The sequence below is a fragment of the Myripristis murdjan genome, chromosome 14 (assembly GCF_902150065.1).
Source record: "Myripristis murdjan chromosome 14, fMyrMur1.1, whole genome shotgun sequence".
NCBI classification, from domain to species: Eukaryota; Metazoa; Chordata; class Actinopteri; order Holocentriformes; family Holocentridae; genus Myripristis; species Myripristis murdjan.
In genome coordinates this window covers 4,276,067-4,295,744 of record NC_043993.1, presented here as the reverse complement: position 1 = coordinate 4,295,744, position 19,678 = coordinate 4,276,067, and the positions used below count along the sequence as shown (strand labels likewise).

The window sequence follows — 19,678 nt, the reverse complement described above, 5'->3', positions numbered from 1 at the left end:
TACCTGCTCCTCCACCTGTGATAGTTTTGACAGGCTTCAAATGAACACTGATGTCAATTTTCTCACATTCACCACCCATGTAGTTGTTGCTCTTCAGCGATCAAAGGCATTTCTGGTGCCTTAAAAAAAAAAAAAAACAGAAAGAAATCTGTGCTGCCTGGTGGTATTCTGTGCTCTATGTATTCTAGGAAACTGCTTTCAGTAGCAATTATGTCATCAGTAGCAATTATGTATCAAAGCCACACAAAGGCCCAGCGTGGGCAGGCGTGAAGAAAGTGAAGGACGGTTGTGTGACGGCTCCACCACAACAAAAAGCCTCCAGCTGTTTGTGGCAGCTCCGCCGACATGACGACACTCCATCACGCTGCTGCACGTCGGACTGAAAATCTGCTGATGTGACGACTACAGACTCAACCGATCCAAACTGGAAGAGGAGCGAGGCTACGTTGATCAGCTAAACGATGCACCGGTGAAGTAAAGAGTTGGAGAGATTTATCGATAATGAAAACAATCCACTGATTCTTGGGAATTTGGATAAAACAGGTTTTAATTTTGAAAAAAAAAAAAAGTGTGTTAAATTACAAAATCTGAAGGTATATCATTATAGGCCAAGGTCTTGGCTGTTCAGCAATGTACCGGTGCAACCTCCTCATTTTGTATTTTTTTCATAAAATAGGTTTTTCCAGTTATTAGGCTACTTTGTTTTTGTCAACACTGTCACCGTAATGTTTTTTTTTTTAATTTGAAAAACATATTTTTGTATTAAAGAGACTATTACTTTAATAACTCAACAGCACCAAAGAAACATATTGTAAGCATATTCATTTAAAACCAATATAACTGCCTCTGACGGTGGTGACACTAATCTGACGGTGGTGACAGTGGCCTCATTAAAACATACATTTCCAAAATTTATACCACTCAAGTCAATGGCTTAGTTTTTAATACATATTATGATGTACTCTTTCATGTGGTAAAGATATTAATCAATGAAATTATTACTTTTTGTTGTTTTAATCAAGTTGAAATGATTATCTCCTATCCGAGGACAACTGGTTTTGTAGGCCATAAGCCAACATATAATCATTAAATTAATACAAATTAAAAATAAACCTATAAAAGAACCTTACAAATGTACAAAGGACCCCCTGATTATGCCCTTGATTCTTTTTATTCATTAAAATGTTGTAAATTTCCAGCAGAAATAGCATTTTTCTTAGTGGGACATGATTTATCCACATTCTCAAGAATCAGTCAATCATTACTTGCAGCCCCCACAAACTGAGACCACAAACGGAAAAGTTCACAGACCTGGCAGCCACTCAGACAGACGACAGCAACAACCACCAACCATTTTACAGAGCGACCTGGCGTCCTCTGAGAACTTGCTGGAATATTCCTCCTCCACGTCCCTGACCAGCCGCTCCACCTCCTCCCTCTTGATCTTCTTCTTCCTCTGCTGGAAGGGCGACTGGCCCTCGATCATCTCGTACAGCAGGCAGCCCAGCGCCCACCAGTCGGGGCTCAAGGTGTAGCGCTCGTTTTTTACCACCTCTGGAGCTGCGGGAGACGGGGACAGCATTCTCATCACAATGCACTTTTTTTTTTTTTTTTGACAATTCTAATACACACTAATACACATCCTCTTACTCTCCACGTCTGAGTAACTGTAACTGATCCAGTTTCTCCTCAGGGATCAATAAAGCATCTCTGATTCTGATTCACTGTTATGTGAAGATGAGTGAAAATCCTGTGAAATGTGAAACTTGAGTGGACTGACGCATTTTCCCATGTGTGGCTGTGTATCCATCAGCTCTTTCCAAAATCAATGACATCAATACCCAAAGAAATCCACAGGGGACAGGACTTTTGTCCGGAGCTATTTCCTGACGAAGAACACCGGCTAACTGTATCCACCAGTCCCAAATTTATACTCGCTGGGTGTGAATAGATACAGTGTTCTCTGGCAGGAAATACTTCCCAAAAAAACCCTTCATCCCTGAGGGATGTAAAATTATGTTGGATATCTGTGTCATTTTTTTTTTTTTTTGGAAAGAACTGCTGAAGTTGACCTTTTCACCTCCATTTTTACCCCTCCAGCTCCGTTGTATTGGGGTTAAGGGAGACAGATTGGGAAGCCTTGACAAATCCCACAGAAACTATGTGGATAAACGGATTGCACTCGGGGGAAAGTGGGAAAATATTTTTATGTTGTATTTTATTGAGAGAACAGTTCATTTAAAAAGGTCTTAAGCTTGGACGCGTGTCTGTCACTGATGTTTGGAGGCATTCTTAGGTATAAAACATAATTCAGAGGCATGGGTGTGGACACAGAAGGCAGAAGTACACACACACACACACACACACACACACACAAGGAAAAAAAGATGGTGTAATAAAGTTACCCATGTATCCTACGGTCCCCACCCGTCCCTTGATGGTTTGTCCGTCTGGTACATGAACTGCTAGACCCAGGTCTGATATCCTGATGTGTCCTACACACACACACATACACACAACACACACACACACAAAGGAATGGGTACATACAGAAAATGTTAAGTTGTGTTTAAGTTGTGAAATAAAATGACAACTATGTTAAAAGGAACTTTAAGAACAATATTTTGGGATAGTTCTCCATAAGTGGCGCACACACACACACACACACGCATTCACACACATCCTGTACACATTTGTTACTACACATTTTAATCATTAATGCCATTGTCATGATTTTATGTCGTTCGATGCAATCCTTTTTTTCTCCTATTATTATTCTACTGCTGTTATTCTAAATATCTTTGTGTAAATCATTCTAAAATTCTGTTTTTCTGTGTGTTTGTCAGTATGAGGACAAACACGCCCACATGCAAAAGCACACAAGCACGGATGATCACCCAGAGCCTCCACAGCTCACTGTCATATGACATGCCACATACAGAGCTTACAGCACAGATATGAAGACAGACAACCGAGGACAAGCAGAGCCATTCATCTGCGATCACGTCGCGCCTGGTGAGGAGTCCAGGGTGAAAACACTGCGGTGGATATCTTGTGATTTATGAAAAAGGCTGACACATTTGCAGCATCACGCCCCACGGCAGCCTCAGACAGTGATCGATCGATCCAAGTTATGATAGAAGAGAGTTTAGTGTTTGATCTGAAGCATTTCTGAGAACACAGCACAGCGCAGCACGATGACGGCTGGAGGGAAACCTTTTTGCGTTGTTTGCCCAAAACAGTAGTGACGTCACAACTGGTGCTCACAGTCGGGGCCGTGTTGAAGAGGGGGCTAGTGTGGACCTGAGGCGGATCTACGGGTGGGCCTGGATGGGCGTAGGCCCACCCAGATTGACAGCTTGCCCACCCTATCAGATTCAAGACCAAAAAATAACGAACTAAATAAATAAATGTTTTAATGTCCTTTTTCCAACGTTTATTTTATGCTCGTTTACAAATATGCAAACAGGTATATAGGCTAGACAGCAAAAACAAAAAAGGAAGAAAAAAAAATACGTTGCGTTACAATCTGACACTGTTGTCATTTGAAAGAGAACTAATTGACAGGACAGATTATGATGACATAATTAACCTTTTCAACGCAAGGCCAAGAAGACTCCGCCTTGTGCAACATAGCAGCAGGTAAGCCAGTGTTTATTTATTTATTTTTGTTTTGGCCCGCCGTGGCATTTTATGATTTCTGTGGTTCCGTGGTTTCAGTAACATTCATTTGTCTGTTTATGTTGTCATAACGAGGATTATGCCGTGGTGGATTCATCACTGTCTGTCATCTGACTGGCTCACTGATATGTCTGTAGTATTATGAAATGAGTAGCCTACTAGGAAATTGCATACCAAAATTTATTACGGGCCCGAGAGTTTTTTTTTTTTTTCTTTCATCATATCATTTTATACATGTCTATCTAAAAAAATAAACAAAATGAAATAACAGGCTCATCCAGAATTCGCTATGTTCTGTATCCGCCACTGGTGTGGACCATGTACACTGAAATGTGTGGTTCCCCCCACCCCCATATCATTTCCAGTTGCTTGCAACCAAGCTCAGATAAATTATAAATATCTTCTTCTCACTTTTCACTATCCCAAGTGGAAGTCCATTCAGTTTTCGACAGTCTGAGATGCTGTTGCCCAGCTCCAGTAGATGTTGAGGTGAAATATGCCAAATTTCTGAGACTGTTACTGGTAATGCACAGACAGAGAATCGAAAACAGTACTGCCGAGTAGGTGCAATAACTTTCACTGACACAATACACAATACATCTCCTCTTTATCCTGCTAATCTACTGTCATTCTATTATTTTCTTCCAAGTTGTGTTCTGTTGTCATTTAGATTCTGCTCACCTGTGCACTTTTGTTGTTTTGTTTGCTGGTGTTAAATGTATTTTTCTTGCCTTGCTTTTTAAATGAGTGGTATATTTTATTTAAGTCCAACAGTCTGCAACAACACCTTGACCCCAGCGGAGACATTTCCACATGTATCCCCTTTCAGTGTTTCCATATGGCTGGGCTACAGGTAGAAGCTCAGACAGGTTTTGGTTTGCAGAGCAGCTCTCCATGTGTTCCCTGGAGTTCATGGTGGTTTCCTCTCTGTTCAGTGTTTCCGTGGAGTCGGGGCTCCCTCTTGTGACTCTCAGCAGAAGTGAAAGGTTCATAGCGGAGCTTGATGCCAGATACAAGGCAAAACCTTCTGATTAACATTAAGAGGAATGTCAGCCTAGAAAACCCAGGCAAACATGCCTGACTGCAAATATGGAAGTACACTCTTTTTTTTGTTCACTCAGTGGAGGATTCTATTCAGTTTTGCAGTAGGAATAACAAATAACAGCAGCAGCCACCAAAAAAAGTCTCCCATTCTGTGATACTGTTATTTGTTGCTTATTAGGCATAAGCAACAAAAACAACAATAATGATGATAATAACATTAATAATAATAATAACCATGTGCAGAAGAAGAAGAAGCAGAAGAAGAAGAAGAAGAAGAAGGCAGTCAGAATAAAAACATAGCCACACAAAAAAGGAACAAGTCAGCATAAAATTTAGCAGTTAAAAGCACATGGTTTTTGAGGGGTTTTTTTTAAACAAAAGGAAAATGAGCTTGCCATCTGCATGTCTTCAAGTAATTTATGCCTAAAATAGAGGTTTGATTTAAAGTCAATTCCAAATTCAAAGCATTAATCAATACGCTTACTTCCCTTACGATCCTTGATGGATGCTAATGACTCAACAGGAACGAGACAAAACCAAGATGCCCGCTGACACCCTGAGGGAGAGCGTGCATGTTTAATGATGACGGCTTCTCAGTGTATTTCATAAGAACAGTTGCACTTCCCTTTTTAAATGCAGCTTTGACTGGGCACTTTTTCATTTGCAAGGAGACGGAGGCCGTTCTGCAGGAAAACAGCAGAGCGGCAAAAAGTGCTCTGAGCTACAGCGCTGCACACCTCGGGGACTTAACAGGACATGAGACTTGCACGGGGTCCCGTAGGAGATCTCACACTACGCTGCTGCACATAAAGAGATAAAAGTTCCCCAGTGCTTCTCTAACACCGAGCTGTAATCCATCACCCTGAAGGCTGGTAACACTGCTGCATTTTTGCAAATTAAACTTCAGCTAAATGGTCAAAACGCAAAGCGCATAAAGCAAATAAATATATAAATAAATTCAAAGCTTTTTTTTGAGAGCATTAGTCGACTGAAATATTTAAGATGCTGCACCGTTTGACAAGTGGCCCACTTCTGAATGGCACAGCCTTATGAAAAACCGAGACCAATATTAACAATGAATGCCCTCGTGATACAGTCGAGCTCTTTGGATAAAAGCATCCATCAAAAGGCTTACGTCATAAGACACTGGTGAGAGGAAGACTCCCAGGCGTGAGAGACGCAGCGAGGCAAGACAGACCGCGAGAAATGAAAGTATTGATTTGCAGACAGCAGCTGGTCACCATTACTCTCTGCTAATGATGCCGCCGCGGCCGTTAATGGCATTCAGACAAGCTTCGGTTTGAGAGACGGGACTTTACTGTCAATGCTGCTACTCACCGTGGTCGTCCAGCAGGATGTTCTCTGGCTTCAGGTCCCTGGGCGAGAGAGAGGGAGAGAAACAGAGAGAGAGAGAGAGAGAGAGATGCTAGATGAGCAGTTGAGTAGGAAAACAGGAACTTTATCTTGTGACCTATTAACCTCACTTTGTATGTCAAAAACCCAAATCTATCTCCACAACCCACAGCACTGATATCTAATGCAGCTGGATTAAACCCAGAGGTGATACACCAATACATAATCTATCAGATGTTTGGCCATTAGCAGAGTAAAGCTGGTCATTAGTAAAACATAATTCTAAAATCTAATCTAAAATTGAAATCTGACACTGAAAGTCATGTGGCACATGTCAGAAATCTATGCAAACCAAATTGATCGTGTGGTGATATATTGTAATGCATCTCTGCTGTTAGAGGTAGGCCTAGGTTCACTGCAAAAACGCAAAATCTTACCAAGATTATTTGTCTTATTTCAAGTCAAAAATGTCTTATTTCTAGTCAAAATATCTCATTACACTTAAAATAAGACATGATCACCTCGGAAGTAACTTGTTTTTAGACAATTTTCACTTGTTTCAAGTGAAAATTCACTTGAAACAAGTGAAAATTTGCTTGTTTCATTGGCAAAATTTGCCAGTGGAAAAAGTGAAAATTCACTTGAAATAAGTGAAAATTAGCTAGAAACAAGAAACAAATTTTGCCAATGAAACAAGAGACAATTGTCTAAAAACAAGTTACTTCTGAGGTGATCATGTCTTATTTTAAGTGTAATGAGATATTTTGACTAGGAATAAAACATTTTTGACTTGAAATAAGAATAATAGTCTTGGTAAGATTTTGAGATTTTGCAGTGTTTGATTGGACAGTTAACTAATGATTGACAGATGACAGATCCAATAGCCTGCTACATATTTTTGTGAACGCCCTGTGTTTCCTGTAGTAAAAAGCAGCAAGGAAATCACAATTTGACTGTGTCAGGCTACAGAAATCCTGCATGGTGATGCCAGTAAATGGCACACAGCTTGCATTGTTCACCAACCTGGCCAGGCTGGTGACGAGAGTGGTTAAAGATTTAATGCTGGTGAGTCCAGCTTTCTGTAGACCAAATTTCATTTTGGTTTGACTTGGTAGTCTTTGCTCCAGCCACACTTCATTATGAAAACCAATAAGCTGGGTGTATTTTTACATAAAACAATCTTGCAGTTCAGTTGTGCCCAGTGCAGCTTTAAAAAGACACTTTGCCCAAAACACAGTGCTATCTATCCATCCAGATAGTTTCTGTGTGACTTGGCAAAGTCAGGATCTATTTCCTGCCAATCCCCATGAGATGTGGATTATGTCAGGTATCATTGTTTATGGAGACTGTTTACAGTTTTTTTACAGGTAAATGTATGATGGTTTGAGTTCCAAACACCCTGCCCAACTGTGATGGGGTGCTGGGAGACAGTGAAGGTCAGGGAAAATCTGAAACCTCACCAAGTCATGAAACTATCTGGATGGATAGATTGTACAAGGGGCAAGTGGGAAAATATATTCGTTTTGTATTTTGTATTTTGGTTGTTTTGTATTTTAACTTCTGGAGGCCTCTATTTTCCATGTGATCACTACAGGACTTTTCAGTAATCTAAAGATTGCCCAACACCACAGCCTTTTGACATGAGAAGCTAAGAAGCATTCCAACCTCCTCTCTGATTTCAAAACAAGTCTATTTCTGTAGCGTCACTGCCTGCTGACCTGTAGACAATCCTCTCTCGGTGCAGGTCCTCCAGGCCGCAGCAGATCTCCGCCGAGTAGAAGACGGCTCTCTTCTCGTCGAAGCCTGCCTCTCCCATGTGGTAGATGTGAAACTTCAGGTCCCCTCCATTCATCAATGTCAGCACAAGGCACAGGGCATCCTTCGTCTCGTAAGCGTACGCTAAACTTACCTACAAACACAGCAGCAGAGTAAAGACGAGTGATCAATTAAAGGAAAAACCAACATAAAGTGTGTTGGTAAGGTGTTGGGCCACCAAAAACCACCAGAACAGCTTCAATGCTCCTTGGCATAGATCCTCCAAATCTCTGGAACGCCACTTGATGGATGGAGCTCCACTCTTCCAACAGATATTCCCTTTTTTGGTGTTTGGATGACGGTGGTAGATTCCAAAATCTCCCTCAGGTCTTCAACTGAGTTGAGATATGGTGGCTGCCAAGGCCATAGCAAATAATTTACATCATTTTCATCCTCATCAAAGCATTCAGTGAGCCCTCATGCCCTGTGGACAGGGGCTTTGTCAGACCACTCCAATCACAAGAGAAACCTTTCATCAGAGGATAAAGGGGATCACATACAATAACCTTGCATTGATCTGCAGTGAGCCCTCCCTCTACGGGACAAAGTGGAGCTAACCCATGCCAGGAAAATCCTCCCCACAGCTTAACAGAGCCAGTGGACCTCCTAACCGTATAGGGTTAGGGGTTAGGGGTTCAGGCCTGTATCGTTCCATAAACTTGCAGAATCAATGCAAAGGTGCGTTGAAGCTGTTGAAACTTTTTAAGACACTTTAAATGATGGTGTTTTTTTTTTACCTTTAACTTGTCACCCATCTGTATCTAGGTTGTCTAAAGAGACAACAGAGGGTAAGCGGCTGCGCAGCGGGTCATTACTATGGATTGGACAGGTGCTCTTTAGAAGAGGATGTTGTTTGAAACCGAGAAATACTCCTCACACTGCAAAAAGTCAAAATCTTACCAAGAGTATTTGTCTTATTTCAAGTAAAACTGTCTTATTTCTAGTCAAAATATCTCATTACACTTAAAATAAGACATGATCAGCTCAGAAATAACTTGTCTTTAGACAATTTTCACTTGTTTCAAGTGAAAATTTACTTGAAACAAGTTAAAATTTGCTAGAAACAAGAAACATATTCTGCCAAGTGAACAAGCAAATTTTTACTTGTGACACAAGTGAACAAGTAAAAAAAAAAAGTTTCTTGTTTCTAGCAAATTTTAACTTGTTTCAAGTAAATTTTCACTTGAAACAGGTGAAAATTGTCTAAAGACAAGTTATTTCTGAGCTGATCATGTCTTATTTTAAGTGTAATGAGATATTTTGACTTGAAATAAGACAAATAATCTTGGTAAGATTTGACTTTTTGCAGTGCAGAGTTGCACAGACAAGGTCATCAAAGAGGGAAACCCCACCCGCCTATTTTCAAGATGGATTATTTTTATTCTATTTTGATGTGTCATCTCATCATCAACACCAAACAACCAAATGGGCCCAGAAGGACTAGACACACCAGTTGCGTTTCAGTGTCATCATCCTGTTGCTTGCATGTTCCCACAATGAAAAGGAATTACTCATAAACCCCTGATTTTATTTTTCTTTAAATGATATTTTGAACAAAATTGTCCGCTTGTGTATTTTTACATGAGAAACCAAGAGGAAGTGCGTGTGGGAAATGGGAATGTTTTTTTAAGTCCACTGTCCGCCTGGGAGCCTGCGGCAGCTTACTGATAGGTGTCCAAATCAAATACGTTCATCTGGCATGGAGTCAAACCAAACTAGAGGCCGACCCTGTTGTTGTCTTTTAATTATTGAGGTTGCTAATGTTGCACGCAGTTCAGGTCAGACTGAAATACACAGAGCTGCCTTAGGAACAAACATACAAAAGATTTCCCACCATAAATGCTCTATATGTCCATTTTTGAAGAGGGAAATGCCTGTACCTGATGTGTCCTGGTCCACGTGTTCAGAAGAGACATGAATACACCCTCGAAAATGTGGTTTGTTTCTTACTGTTGAGCTGAAGAGGGCTAGTTATCTGTCTTATACTCTGATGCTTACTGAATTGGATTTTCATCCCAGCAATGATTTGACTCAGTTGGTGTCTCTTCATTTCCGAATGGTAGATATCTATTTTTGCAATAGAACCCTTCCAATTTAAATGCAAATTGAAAACAGAAAAGCCAACAGACTTTTTAAAGTTCCAAATCTTAAAAGGGAAAAAAAAAAAAAAAAAAAAAACGTAATTACTCTTGCTGCTTTCTAAGTTTTATTAAACTGCCTTCATAAAATATTTCTACATTTTGGAAACGTTAATTCTGTTCCCATGTGACAACTTACTCAAATCAGAGTGAACGAGTTGGTTGGTAGCATAATAATAATAATTATGATGATGATGATGATGATGATGATGATTATTATTATTCATGATCATTTAAATAGCTGTTTTAAGTTTTTTTTTTTAAGGTAAAAGCTATTTATGTTTATTAAAAAGGCGCTAAGAAAAGTTGTATAAGTTATATAAGTTTATTTACTTTTTATATTCATCACTTGTTTACAAAGCAGTTTATAGTATTTTCACTGATAAATCTACAAGATAACCTTATCATACCTTATCATCAATATCATACGCATGCATTAGGAAGCCTCAATCTTAACTCAAGCGCTTAAGGAAGGATCGTGGTTCTTTTGGCCATGAAGAGGAGGAGAGAAAAAACGTCTGTTCAAGGTATGATGATGTGATCTGATTGTTCTTTTTTTTGTTTCTGATGAAAAAAGTGACATTTGTGACCTCGGGATTATTCATTAAGCACACGTTTTAACAATGAATTCAACTGCAATTCAGAGTTTAACTCCCAGTCAAAGACATAGTTGAGATCAGCTGGAGATCATGTGATATGTTCTGTCCAAATTCTCTGCACTTTCTGATCATTACTGGATTAAACTGAACAAATCTGACAATATTCCAGGAGGCCATGGCTTCATATCTGTTCACTGAGAATACTTGATGTTGTGATGCTATTTTATGCAGGTTTGATTTAGTGAAGACTGAAGAATGTGAAGCATCCCTGAGCAACATCCTGAACACCTACGTTGTTCACTCGCGGTAATTCTCACTGGATGAGAGTGTCGAAAGGAGAGGATAAATACTTAGTGAGGAGCAGCAGAAATGACTTCATTGTTTCTTGTTTGTTTGGATTCCCATTAGTTGCTCTGTTCTTGTCCCATGGATTGATTTAGTAAAGGAGGCTGACTGGTGGTCAAATGATCCAGTCATACTGAACTCCATCTGGACAGTGCGGTTTTAAATGTAGCAGCTTGAAATCATTATGTTGTATTGCATGTATGCATAACTCTGTTCAGCACAATTATTATAGACTGTGCCTATTTTTAGGATGAGATACAATACCAGTTATTGATCCGAGGGATGTTCAGTTTGCCAGTGCAGAAAACAAGCAGAGCGTCCCACGCAGCAGCAAACACAACACAGTGCAACAGGTTTTCTGTATGCTGAACAGACGATTCTTATAACAGCTTTACTGTTGACCCAGGTCTGTTTCACTAAGAGGCAGGGTCACTTTTTTTTATATGCATTATGATTACATTTACAACACACATTTTTTTGTGCCTTAGTTGATTCGTGGTCCTTAAATGCTTTCACAAGCATTTCAACACACGAAATCTGACATCGATCTAGCATCACTGATCTGACATGTAAATATATCATTTCAGTTTAACTGATTTAATTTCAATTGGGTTTTTTTTTTTATTTTTTGCTGATTTTTTTCCTTGCCTTTTCCCCCTATGTTTCTGAAAGAAATTGATTGAACTTGCTCAAAAGTCAAAAGGTTAATTTAACTGCTTCCAGTTTTAAGTATTTTGTCCCATGACAAATGAATTTACCAGCCCCTTATCTGAGACATAAGCTCTGCAAAGTGAGCACACTGTAGTCATGTTTTGTTCTCTTCCTCACTCATCCTTTTGCCACGTTTGATTAAATAATCTTCTCTTCTTCTGCATTTCTACTTTGTTGTCATTATTTGCTGTTATTGTAGCTTTAGTGAGCCTTTATGGGTCTTCATCACCTTTGAACTGCAGACAGTTTCATTTAAAAAAAAAAAAAAAAAAAAAAAAGTCACTGCCACTGCAAATATTTAACTGCATTTGAGCAGGTGGCAGGTGCAAATTTGCCATCCTGCAAGAGAGACATGATTTTTTGTTTGTTTGTTTGTTTGTTTCAATATTATTTATTTATTTGTCAGAAGGAATAAGAAGAAAAAAAATTGTACAGTGTAAATGTAGTCATGTTTTATGGAAGCTACCAGCACAGTTGCAGCATCAGTCTGTTCAGCCAACCACACTGCCCAAACCACTCATTCAATAAACCTGGATGCTTACGACAAATCTGCTGTTGACTTTCTCCAGGATCTGTTTCTCGTTCAGGGCCATGGACTCTCCTTTCCTCTTCTTTATCCTCTTCTTCTCCAGCTTCTTGCAGGCGTACATTTTCCCCGTGGCTCGTACCTGGCACGCACACACCTGCAGGGTGAAAGCAAAGGAGAGCAACAGAGAGAGTTAGGTTTCTTCTTTCTGACGTAAATGTGATGCACGATGAACTCTGCAACGTACCACCACAAAGTACTGCATTTTAGCTAAATTAGTTCTTTTTGTTTGTTGCAAGGCAGCTAAATTGAATCAAGTGCCATGAAGTGAACTTCAGAGACAGAAAATGAGACAGGCAGGCAGACGGCACATGCATCGCTAAACCTGCTGGACACAAGTCTGCTTTATAAAACTCATGACTCAAGTAACACAATAACTAATGTTCATTCTTGATGCCACTTAACAATACACAACTGTAAAGCTGCTCTCCGAGCCACTGTCTAATAATGCACAAATTGTTTTGTCAACGTCCACCTTGTGACTTCACATTTCCAACAGTAATAGGAACCTGCAGCCCTGCAGCAAGTCGACAGTTTTAGAAACAAATGAATTATCAAACAGGAGACAGGACAACAAATCAGGACATCAACAGAGCTTCAATTGAAAGAGTCATCCACACTTGGATTTTCTTACGCTGTAATACACAGCATCAAAATAGGCAATATGGGCCCATACATGAAGAGGCATTGTTGATACCTGTTTTTAATTGTTAATAAGTGTTTTTCAGGGGAGGGGGGAAATTGTACTTATGCCTGCTGACTAAAGATACCATAGGCTGCAGTGTACTCAGTTGGCTAAGCTTGGCACAAATAAATCATGGAAACTAGAAATTAAAACTATCTAGAGTGTCAAATGGAGCCTAATAGAGCAGTCATCTGTAGTCACTTGGCACTTGACAAGTTTTAGTAAAGAAAAAAAAAACAATGCAACTGTAGGGGATTAAAATTTTAATTAAGGAGCATGAGCCATGGAATTATCAGAAACTGTCCATCCCTGGTTTGAAGACTCTTTCAGCCCCATCCTCAGTGTTAAAATCTATGTTTTTATTCAAACAAGGTTAAAAGGTTTTCTTGAGTCAAGGGTCATTTTCTTGATCCTAGTGGGCTGATCTGCCTTATGCTGCCTTGTTTCAACACATTTATACTTAATACCAGAAAAAACAAGATTTCAATACCAAATATGAGACTGAATGACTTGTTAAAATTAACATTTTTCCAGTTATATTTGATAGTTGTTATCTTGGTACTTTGATATTGACTCCTGCTCTGAGGATCTAGTAATTTTGTTAGTTTATCATCTGTTGACGTGCAGCAAAACGTATGAATCCAACTCCTTCCGTTCATTAAACATGATCTATCTGACAGCACCTGTCCCATTTTGCAACACTTGGGGATGATGCATTTTGCCACTATGTCTCAGTGTCAATAAAATTATACTGACTGGCCTGATGGGGCGCTGAAAGGCCATTACTGCTCAGCCACTGGTCTGATCATGATCTTGATACTGACTGGCTGTATTTTTCATGCGTTTGGACAGCTTTCACTTGCACATCTGCCCTCAGTCTAAGTAAACGTAACAAAGTGGTGACACTCACCTCTCCAAAACCTCCTTTCCCTAACACTCTGTACTGTCGGAATGTGTTTTTTGTCACCGGTTGCCTGTTGGACACAAAGAGAAACATTTACTCGCACTTAAGATACACATAATGATGGCTTTAAAGGTCTGAGAAAACAAGGGATATCAATTCAATCATGTGACACAAACAGAGCAAAATACAACATACCATGTCTCCACCTATAAACCTTACATTGGCAGGGAGCCAGCAGCTGAGTGTAGTGGGATATGATGTCGCTTAGTGTAAAGTATGAGGCGCAAATATTTCACCTCTAAAAATATGAAACCTACAAGTCATTTTACTACAATAACCTCCAAAAATGCGCTTTCATCCAAGATGCTCCTGCACACCATCAGGCCCTTTCATCTTATTAGGAGGGTCCCACAATTAGAGCCACGTACACTCAACCATCAATTTTAAATTCTAGTGAAATGAAACTATTTTCTTTAGGCCCCTCAAGGCCTCCTCCTGGAGCCTCCAGAACTCCACTTTGAAAAGCAGCGTGCTGTGCAATCTCTCACTCTGTAGGCCATGACCCAAATCTGGCCAGAGGCCTGTTTGTGACAGGCCCAGCTGCCACAGAGAAAGTAGTAAATACAATTAAGATTCAGTTCTGCCCTGTCACGTAGGGAAACCCAAGGAAGGTTTGCAGGCATTATTTTAACAACACATAAATCAGCACCGAGGATATTTAGTGGGTGTTATTCAGAACTGACCTACTATCAGTAAATAGACTTAATGATATGTATGTGAGTGTGTGTCTGTGTGTTTGGAGAGTGAACAATAATGGCTTTGTTTTATGTCTAAATGACCTCAAGGATCTAAGTTAATTTGTGCACATGGTCAGACTATTGCATTCCTTGTTCAGTCTTGTTCAAGACAACGGCACAAAGTCTTGTGTCCCACATAAAGACAAGAGATCACACACCACCCAATTCTGTCCTATATATCTATATCTATATATCTATATATATCTATATGTATATCTATATATCTATATATATCTCTATCTCTCTCTCTCTCTCTATATATCTATATCTATATCTATATATATCTATATATATATAGATATATATAGATAAATAGATATAGATATATAGATATATGCATCTATCTATCTATCTATCTATCTATCTATATATATATATATATATGTGTGTGTGTGTGTGTGTATACATATATGCATATACGCATATATATATATATGTATACATACATATATGTATATACGCATATATACACAAACTAGGCGTTGTGCCATTGCTTGCTACATGGTGCATAAAAATGCAGTTTACTTTTCTTTTTTAAAGACCAATCAGCATGACCCTCAGATTTGCTGCTGGGGAAGACATGAGTGACGCAATGGAAGCCAGGACCATGTGGACTCAACGGGCAAAAAATATGGAATAAGTGTGAAAAAAAAGGGGAAAATATCAGCGAACTTGCTCAATGGTGAGAATTACGGAGACTCAACCACCATGTTCTGTGCTTATTCCACGTATCAGTTGAGTCTACAGAGTCGTTGCTTCAGTTTAGCGTAATCCCCCTTTAACAGAATGTAGTGTGCAGCGTGTTCTCTCCTCCTTTTCTAACTGCATGGAAAAGATCCCAGCTAACACAGTTACTGTTTGGAAAAAGGAGCTCAGTCACTTTTACTGCCAGGACATTTGAAATGACACACTTTGGACTTTTACTGCAGGAGATTTTTACTGCACTACTTCTACTTCTACTGCAGTCACATACCAGCAGAGGAACAGTACTTCTACTTCTACTGCAGTCAGATACCAGCAGAAGAACAGTACTTCTACTTCTACTGCAGTCAGATACCAGCAGAAGAACAGTACTTCTACTTCTACTGCAGTCAGATAGCAGCAGAGGAACAGGAGTTCTACTTGAGTAGTAATATGTAGTACTCTTTCCACCACTGAAGTCGTAGCGGCCACTGTGCAAGATTCAGAGAAGATTTCTGCAGTCTGAGGTGCAAAAGTGTAAAAAACAGATCCAAGAATCAAACCAGGTTTGCCCTGCAGTGTGAACAAAGCCCGTTTCCTCTCCCTTTCAACTGTATGAGAAATGCCATTACGAATGTTTTAATGAGATAACTCCAGTTAACTACGTTTCTCTTATGACTGTATTTAAACTAATGGCATTCTGCATCATTACTGTGTCGGCCACAAACCACCTGCAGGCATGGTGTTTCCAAGAAGCTCAACACACACACACACACACACACACACAGGCCCATTATTTTTTATCCAGTCTTTAAGCAGCGTTTGGCCCGACACCAGGGGCAGGATGGGGCAGAGTCCTGTTCCGAGGAAGCGTTGTCATGTTTAATGATGTTCCACCGTGACGAAAGGCAGGAAGAGAAGGTCAAGTTTCATTTGAGGAGTGAGCAACCCCGAGCGTTACGTTTAAACAGCCGAACAAGAAGCTTTTTCTTCCTCTTGCTCACTTACTCTTTCATTATAACTTTATTCAAGTAATTCTCTGGGTTTTAGATAAGCAGATCAGATCAAATTCTCTTACAATCTACAATGGTGCAAAAAGGGAAGGAGGAGCAAAGAGGTTCTCTGCAAGAACACATCATCTGACTGAGTGTTCCCTGTAGTCACTCTGTACCCAGTGCCTGCATGGCATGGGGGATAGAGGAATTCTTATAAATGACTGTTTTGGCTCTTGGGACCCTAAAGTGATGGCCAGATGGGAGCAGCTTGATCTCAGAATGTAGTGGGTGTGAATTATCTTCTGTTATCTGATATCTGTATGCAGCACTGTTGAATATGTTGCAAAGCTGTTTTTGTGGCTTGCCCACCACCGTCCCCGCTATGCTGGCTTTAGTTTTCGGAGAGCTCGTTTTTGCTCTCTACACACAAATTGCCATAACACTGCCATACAATGCTGCTTTTGTATGCCATCTCCAGTATCTCAGCCAACACCAAACCTCTTCAGCTTCAATCACTAGTTGGTGCTCTTTTTAAAATGCTGTCTGAGTTGCCATTCAGTTTGGCTTGTCTTCTCCCAGCTCTGCTCTCTGTCCGTTTTTCTCTTCCTGTGCCTCCATCGAGGACAAAAAGGCTTGCTCTCAGGAAGTGTTGCCATTCTTAACAAGGTTTTCCAGTGATGAAAGATGGCAGGATGTAGTTGGTTCATCTGAACCGCTGCCACTGGTGTTGTGGGTAAAAAACACGAAACTAAATACATACAGTAGCTCCCTCTTTTCGTCCACTGGCTGAAAACAAGACTATACTGCATGTCGAAAGTGTAGCCTACCATTTGATTATTATTACAATCACCAACTGGAAATAAACAGATTTATTGAATATTGGAGCTGTTTTAATTACAATAAAAGCAGTAAGCTACTCATTGCAGTGTTTACTATAATTTTAGGCCACCTAAAGCCTGATTTGTTTTACATAAGGAGGTATAATTAAGTAATTATGTAATTATTACTAGAGCACCTCTGTGATGTTAGCCTTTTCCATCACGTCAGTAACACACGGACTGTGCATTCTCACACCTGTAAAGATTACAGCGTCCTTTACCTTCTACAAATACTTTGAAAAAGTAGGTAATACCAATTCTGTGCTGCATGACGTGAGTATTTGTACTGCCATTTCCTGCAGGAGTTAACTGGTCTTTCCTCATGACTTTTCTGAAGTATAGAGGCACATGAGGACGTTTTAGCATCTGCCTTTCTCAGCCAAAGCTCAGTCAATAAATACTGGCCTGACACTGTCTGTGCATTTACAATAAGACACCAGAAAAATAGACATAAATTACTTTGTAAAAAGGCCAATACATGTGGTTTTAGTTCAGATATTTGCTTACTACAGCGTCCTATTTTATCTTGTTCTTACAGTTTGGCTTGTTCCTACAGATCTATCATATTTTGCCAGACATCCAAGTATGCATGGCACATGCACATCTCTTTAACTCAGTCTCTTTAATTAGTGATTTCTTGTGCAAATTGTGCAAAGTTCACTGCCATCCTCAGACAAAAATTACTTTACAGTCCCCATGTAAAACTACACCTGTCTGAATAGGGCTTAAGAGCTATGGCACAATCAGGACTTAGAACATTATGGTTTTTGATATAGCATCACTATATCAGTATATGCTTGTCTCTTTGTCACATGTCTTTGAACCCGGGGGCTGCGGTTACATGACCCGCACCATAGCATCATGATATTATGATGTGTTCAAATATAATCCTGTAAAATTTAGGTTCTGGTGAGAAACGTGACTTAATACAGTTGTTTGAGGGAGAAATTTGTTGATGTTCTCACAGCAGTATAAAATATATTTTACAGTACAACAGGGGGAATTATGACCCGTTTAACTTCCTAACACTAATTCTAAGCAGCTTATCATACATAACTGAAAATACTCATGTCAGGGCTGTTTTTTTGTTTGTTTGTTTGTTTGTTTTGTTTTTAATCAAAGCAAATATGTAAATACTAATGCATTCAATTATTTCCTAAAAAAAAGACCACATTTAGAATTTTGGACAGTTTACAGTGACTTTGGTTTAAATTATTTATGGTTACAGACTCTCTCTCCACCTCCCTATACTCATATTTTGAGTGTACTACTTATCCAAAAAAAAAAAAAAAAAAAGACAAAAGACAAAGCATACAATAAACAAAGTGAAAGATGAATTTGACAGATGATATTATTTTTTTTCTTTTTAATTCCCTATAGATATAATTGTTATGGTAAATTCTTCTATCCACAAAATTCATGTGAAAATCTGATATGACAGCCCTAGTTTGTGTGATTCAGACTGTGTTCTGGCCTTACTGAATGTAAATAAACAGGAAGGGCCCAGCTGATATATTTACATGACTACATGGGATTCCCTGGGGACGGATAACCATACCGTGAAAGTTGCATGAGCGGAGCCAGAACTCCTAAAGAAGCCATGGGACAAAATAACAGAAGCCAAACATCCAGCAAACTGCAGGCGAAAATATTCAGATCATCACTGCGGTTCTCAAACTGAGGTCTGGGACCCCTCAGGGGACAAAAAACTGTTATTATATTGCTGTTCCCACTGTTATTATGTTCACTTGAGGTTAGCCCAAGAGAACTCATAACAGCAATTAGACTTTGATCATAAATTTCACTGATTTCATGCTGCTGCTACGACACAACAGCAACTCTGTACTGAATGACATCTAACAACAGGGGGGATTACAGTCGAATTAAGCCACAGGTACGCAGCCAGGTGTGTAACTGTTTGGCAGCGGAGATCAGAGAAAGTCAAGGCTGTCATGTGAAAATCTTGAACCTCCAGCTTTTCAGGAACGACAAAAAACTATGATTATTATTTTCCTGATTTACCTTTAAATAACAGATGATTTTAGATAGTTTTAGGATTATGCATGATTGCTATTTAGCAATAGATGTTTATCGGTGTGATTATAGAGTCGGGCTGAGTAATATGGTAAAAGGAAAAAATGAGTTAGTGTTACTACAGGTCTCAGGAGTCAGACATCCAATGCGATCTCTCAGTGGGGAAAATCCATGGGTTTTCCACATAATCATCCCTGCCACTGTCTGATTTCAGCTGCCGTTTGACACTTGGACATTTTAACTTCACAATTCTCTCTTGAGTAAGACTGGATCCACTTCATTTTGGTGCTGCTTAACCACAAAAACAATTATTTTGCTAACAAAAAGCTAAAACTACAGGACACATTAAACACATTGTTGCTGTTCTGTGAGTGGCTTTGCCACATATTGACAGCTACCAGCTAGCTGCCACACTGCAAAAAGTCAAAATCT

General features: G+C 39.6%; 1 protein-coding gene and 1 long non-coding RNA gene across 2 annotated transcripts in view; one reads left to right on the top strand and one right to left on the bottom strand.

Annotated features, from left to right (window-relative positions):
• The window catches only part of grk6 (G protein-coupled receptor kinase 6), an 88,498-nt gene that overhangs the window by 15,727 nt on the left and 53,093 nt on the right, over window positions 1-19,678 (bottom strand). The window contains exons 7-12 of the mRNA XM_030068874.1: window positions 13,868-13,931; window positions 12,229-12,369; window positions 7,797-7,987; window positions 6,064-6,101; window positions 2,406-2,495; window positions 1,352-1,560 (exon numbers count right to left, since the gene is read on the bottom strand). Coding sequence (XP_029924734.1) covers window positions 1,352-1,560; window positions 2,406-2,495; window positions 6,064-6,101; window positions 7,797-7,987; window positions 12,229-12,369; window positions 13,868-13,931 — 733 coding nt within the window. The remainder of the gene's footprint in view (window positions 1-1,351; window positions 1,561-2,405; window positions 2,496-6,063; window positions 6,102-7,796; window positions 7,988-12,228; window positions 12,370-13,867; window positions 13,932-19,678) is intronic.
• Window positions 7,041-11,509, top strand: LOC115371473 (uncharacterized). The gene is made up of 4 exons (XR_003929370.1): window positions 7,041-7,143; window positions 7,823-7,966; window positions 10,472-10,558; window positions 10,862-11,509. It is a non-coding gene; the product is annotated as an uncharacterized LOC115371473 (long non-coding RNA).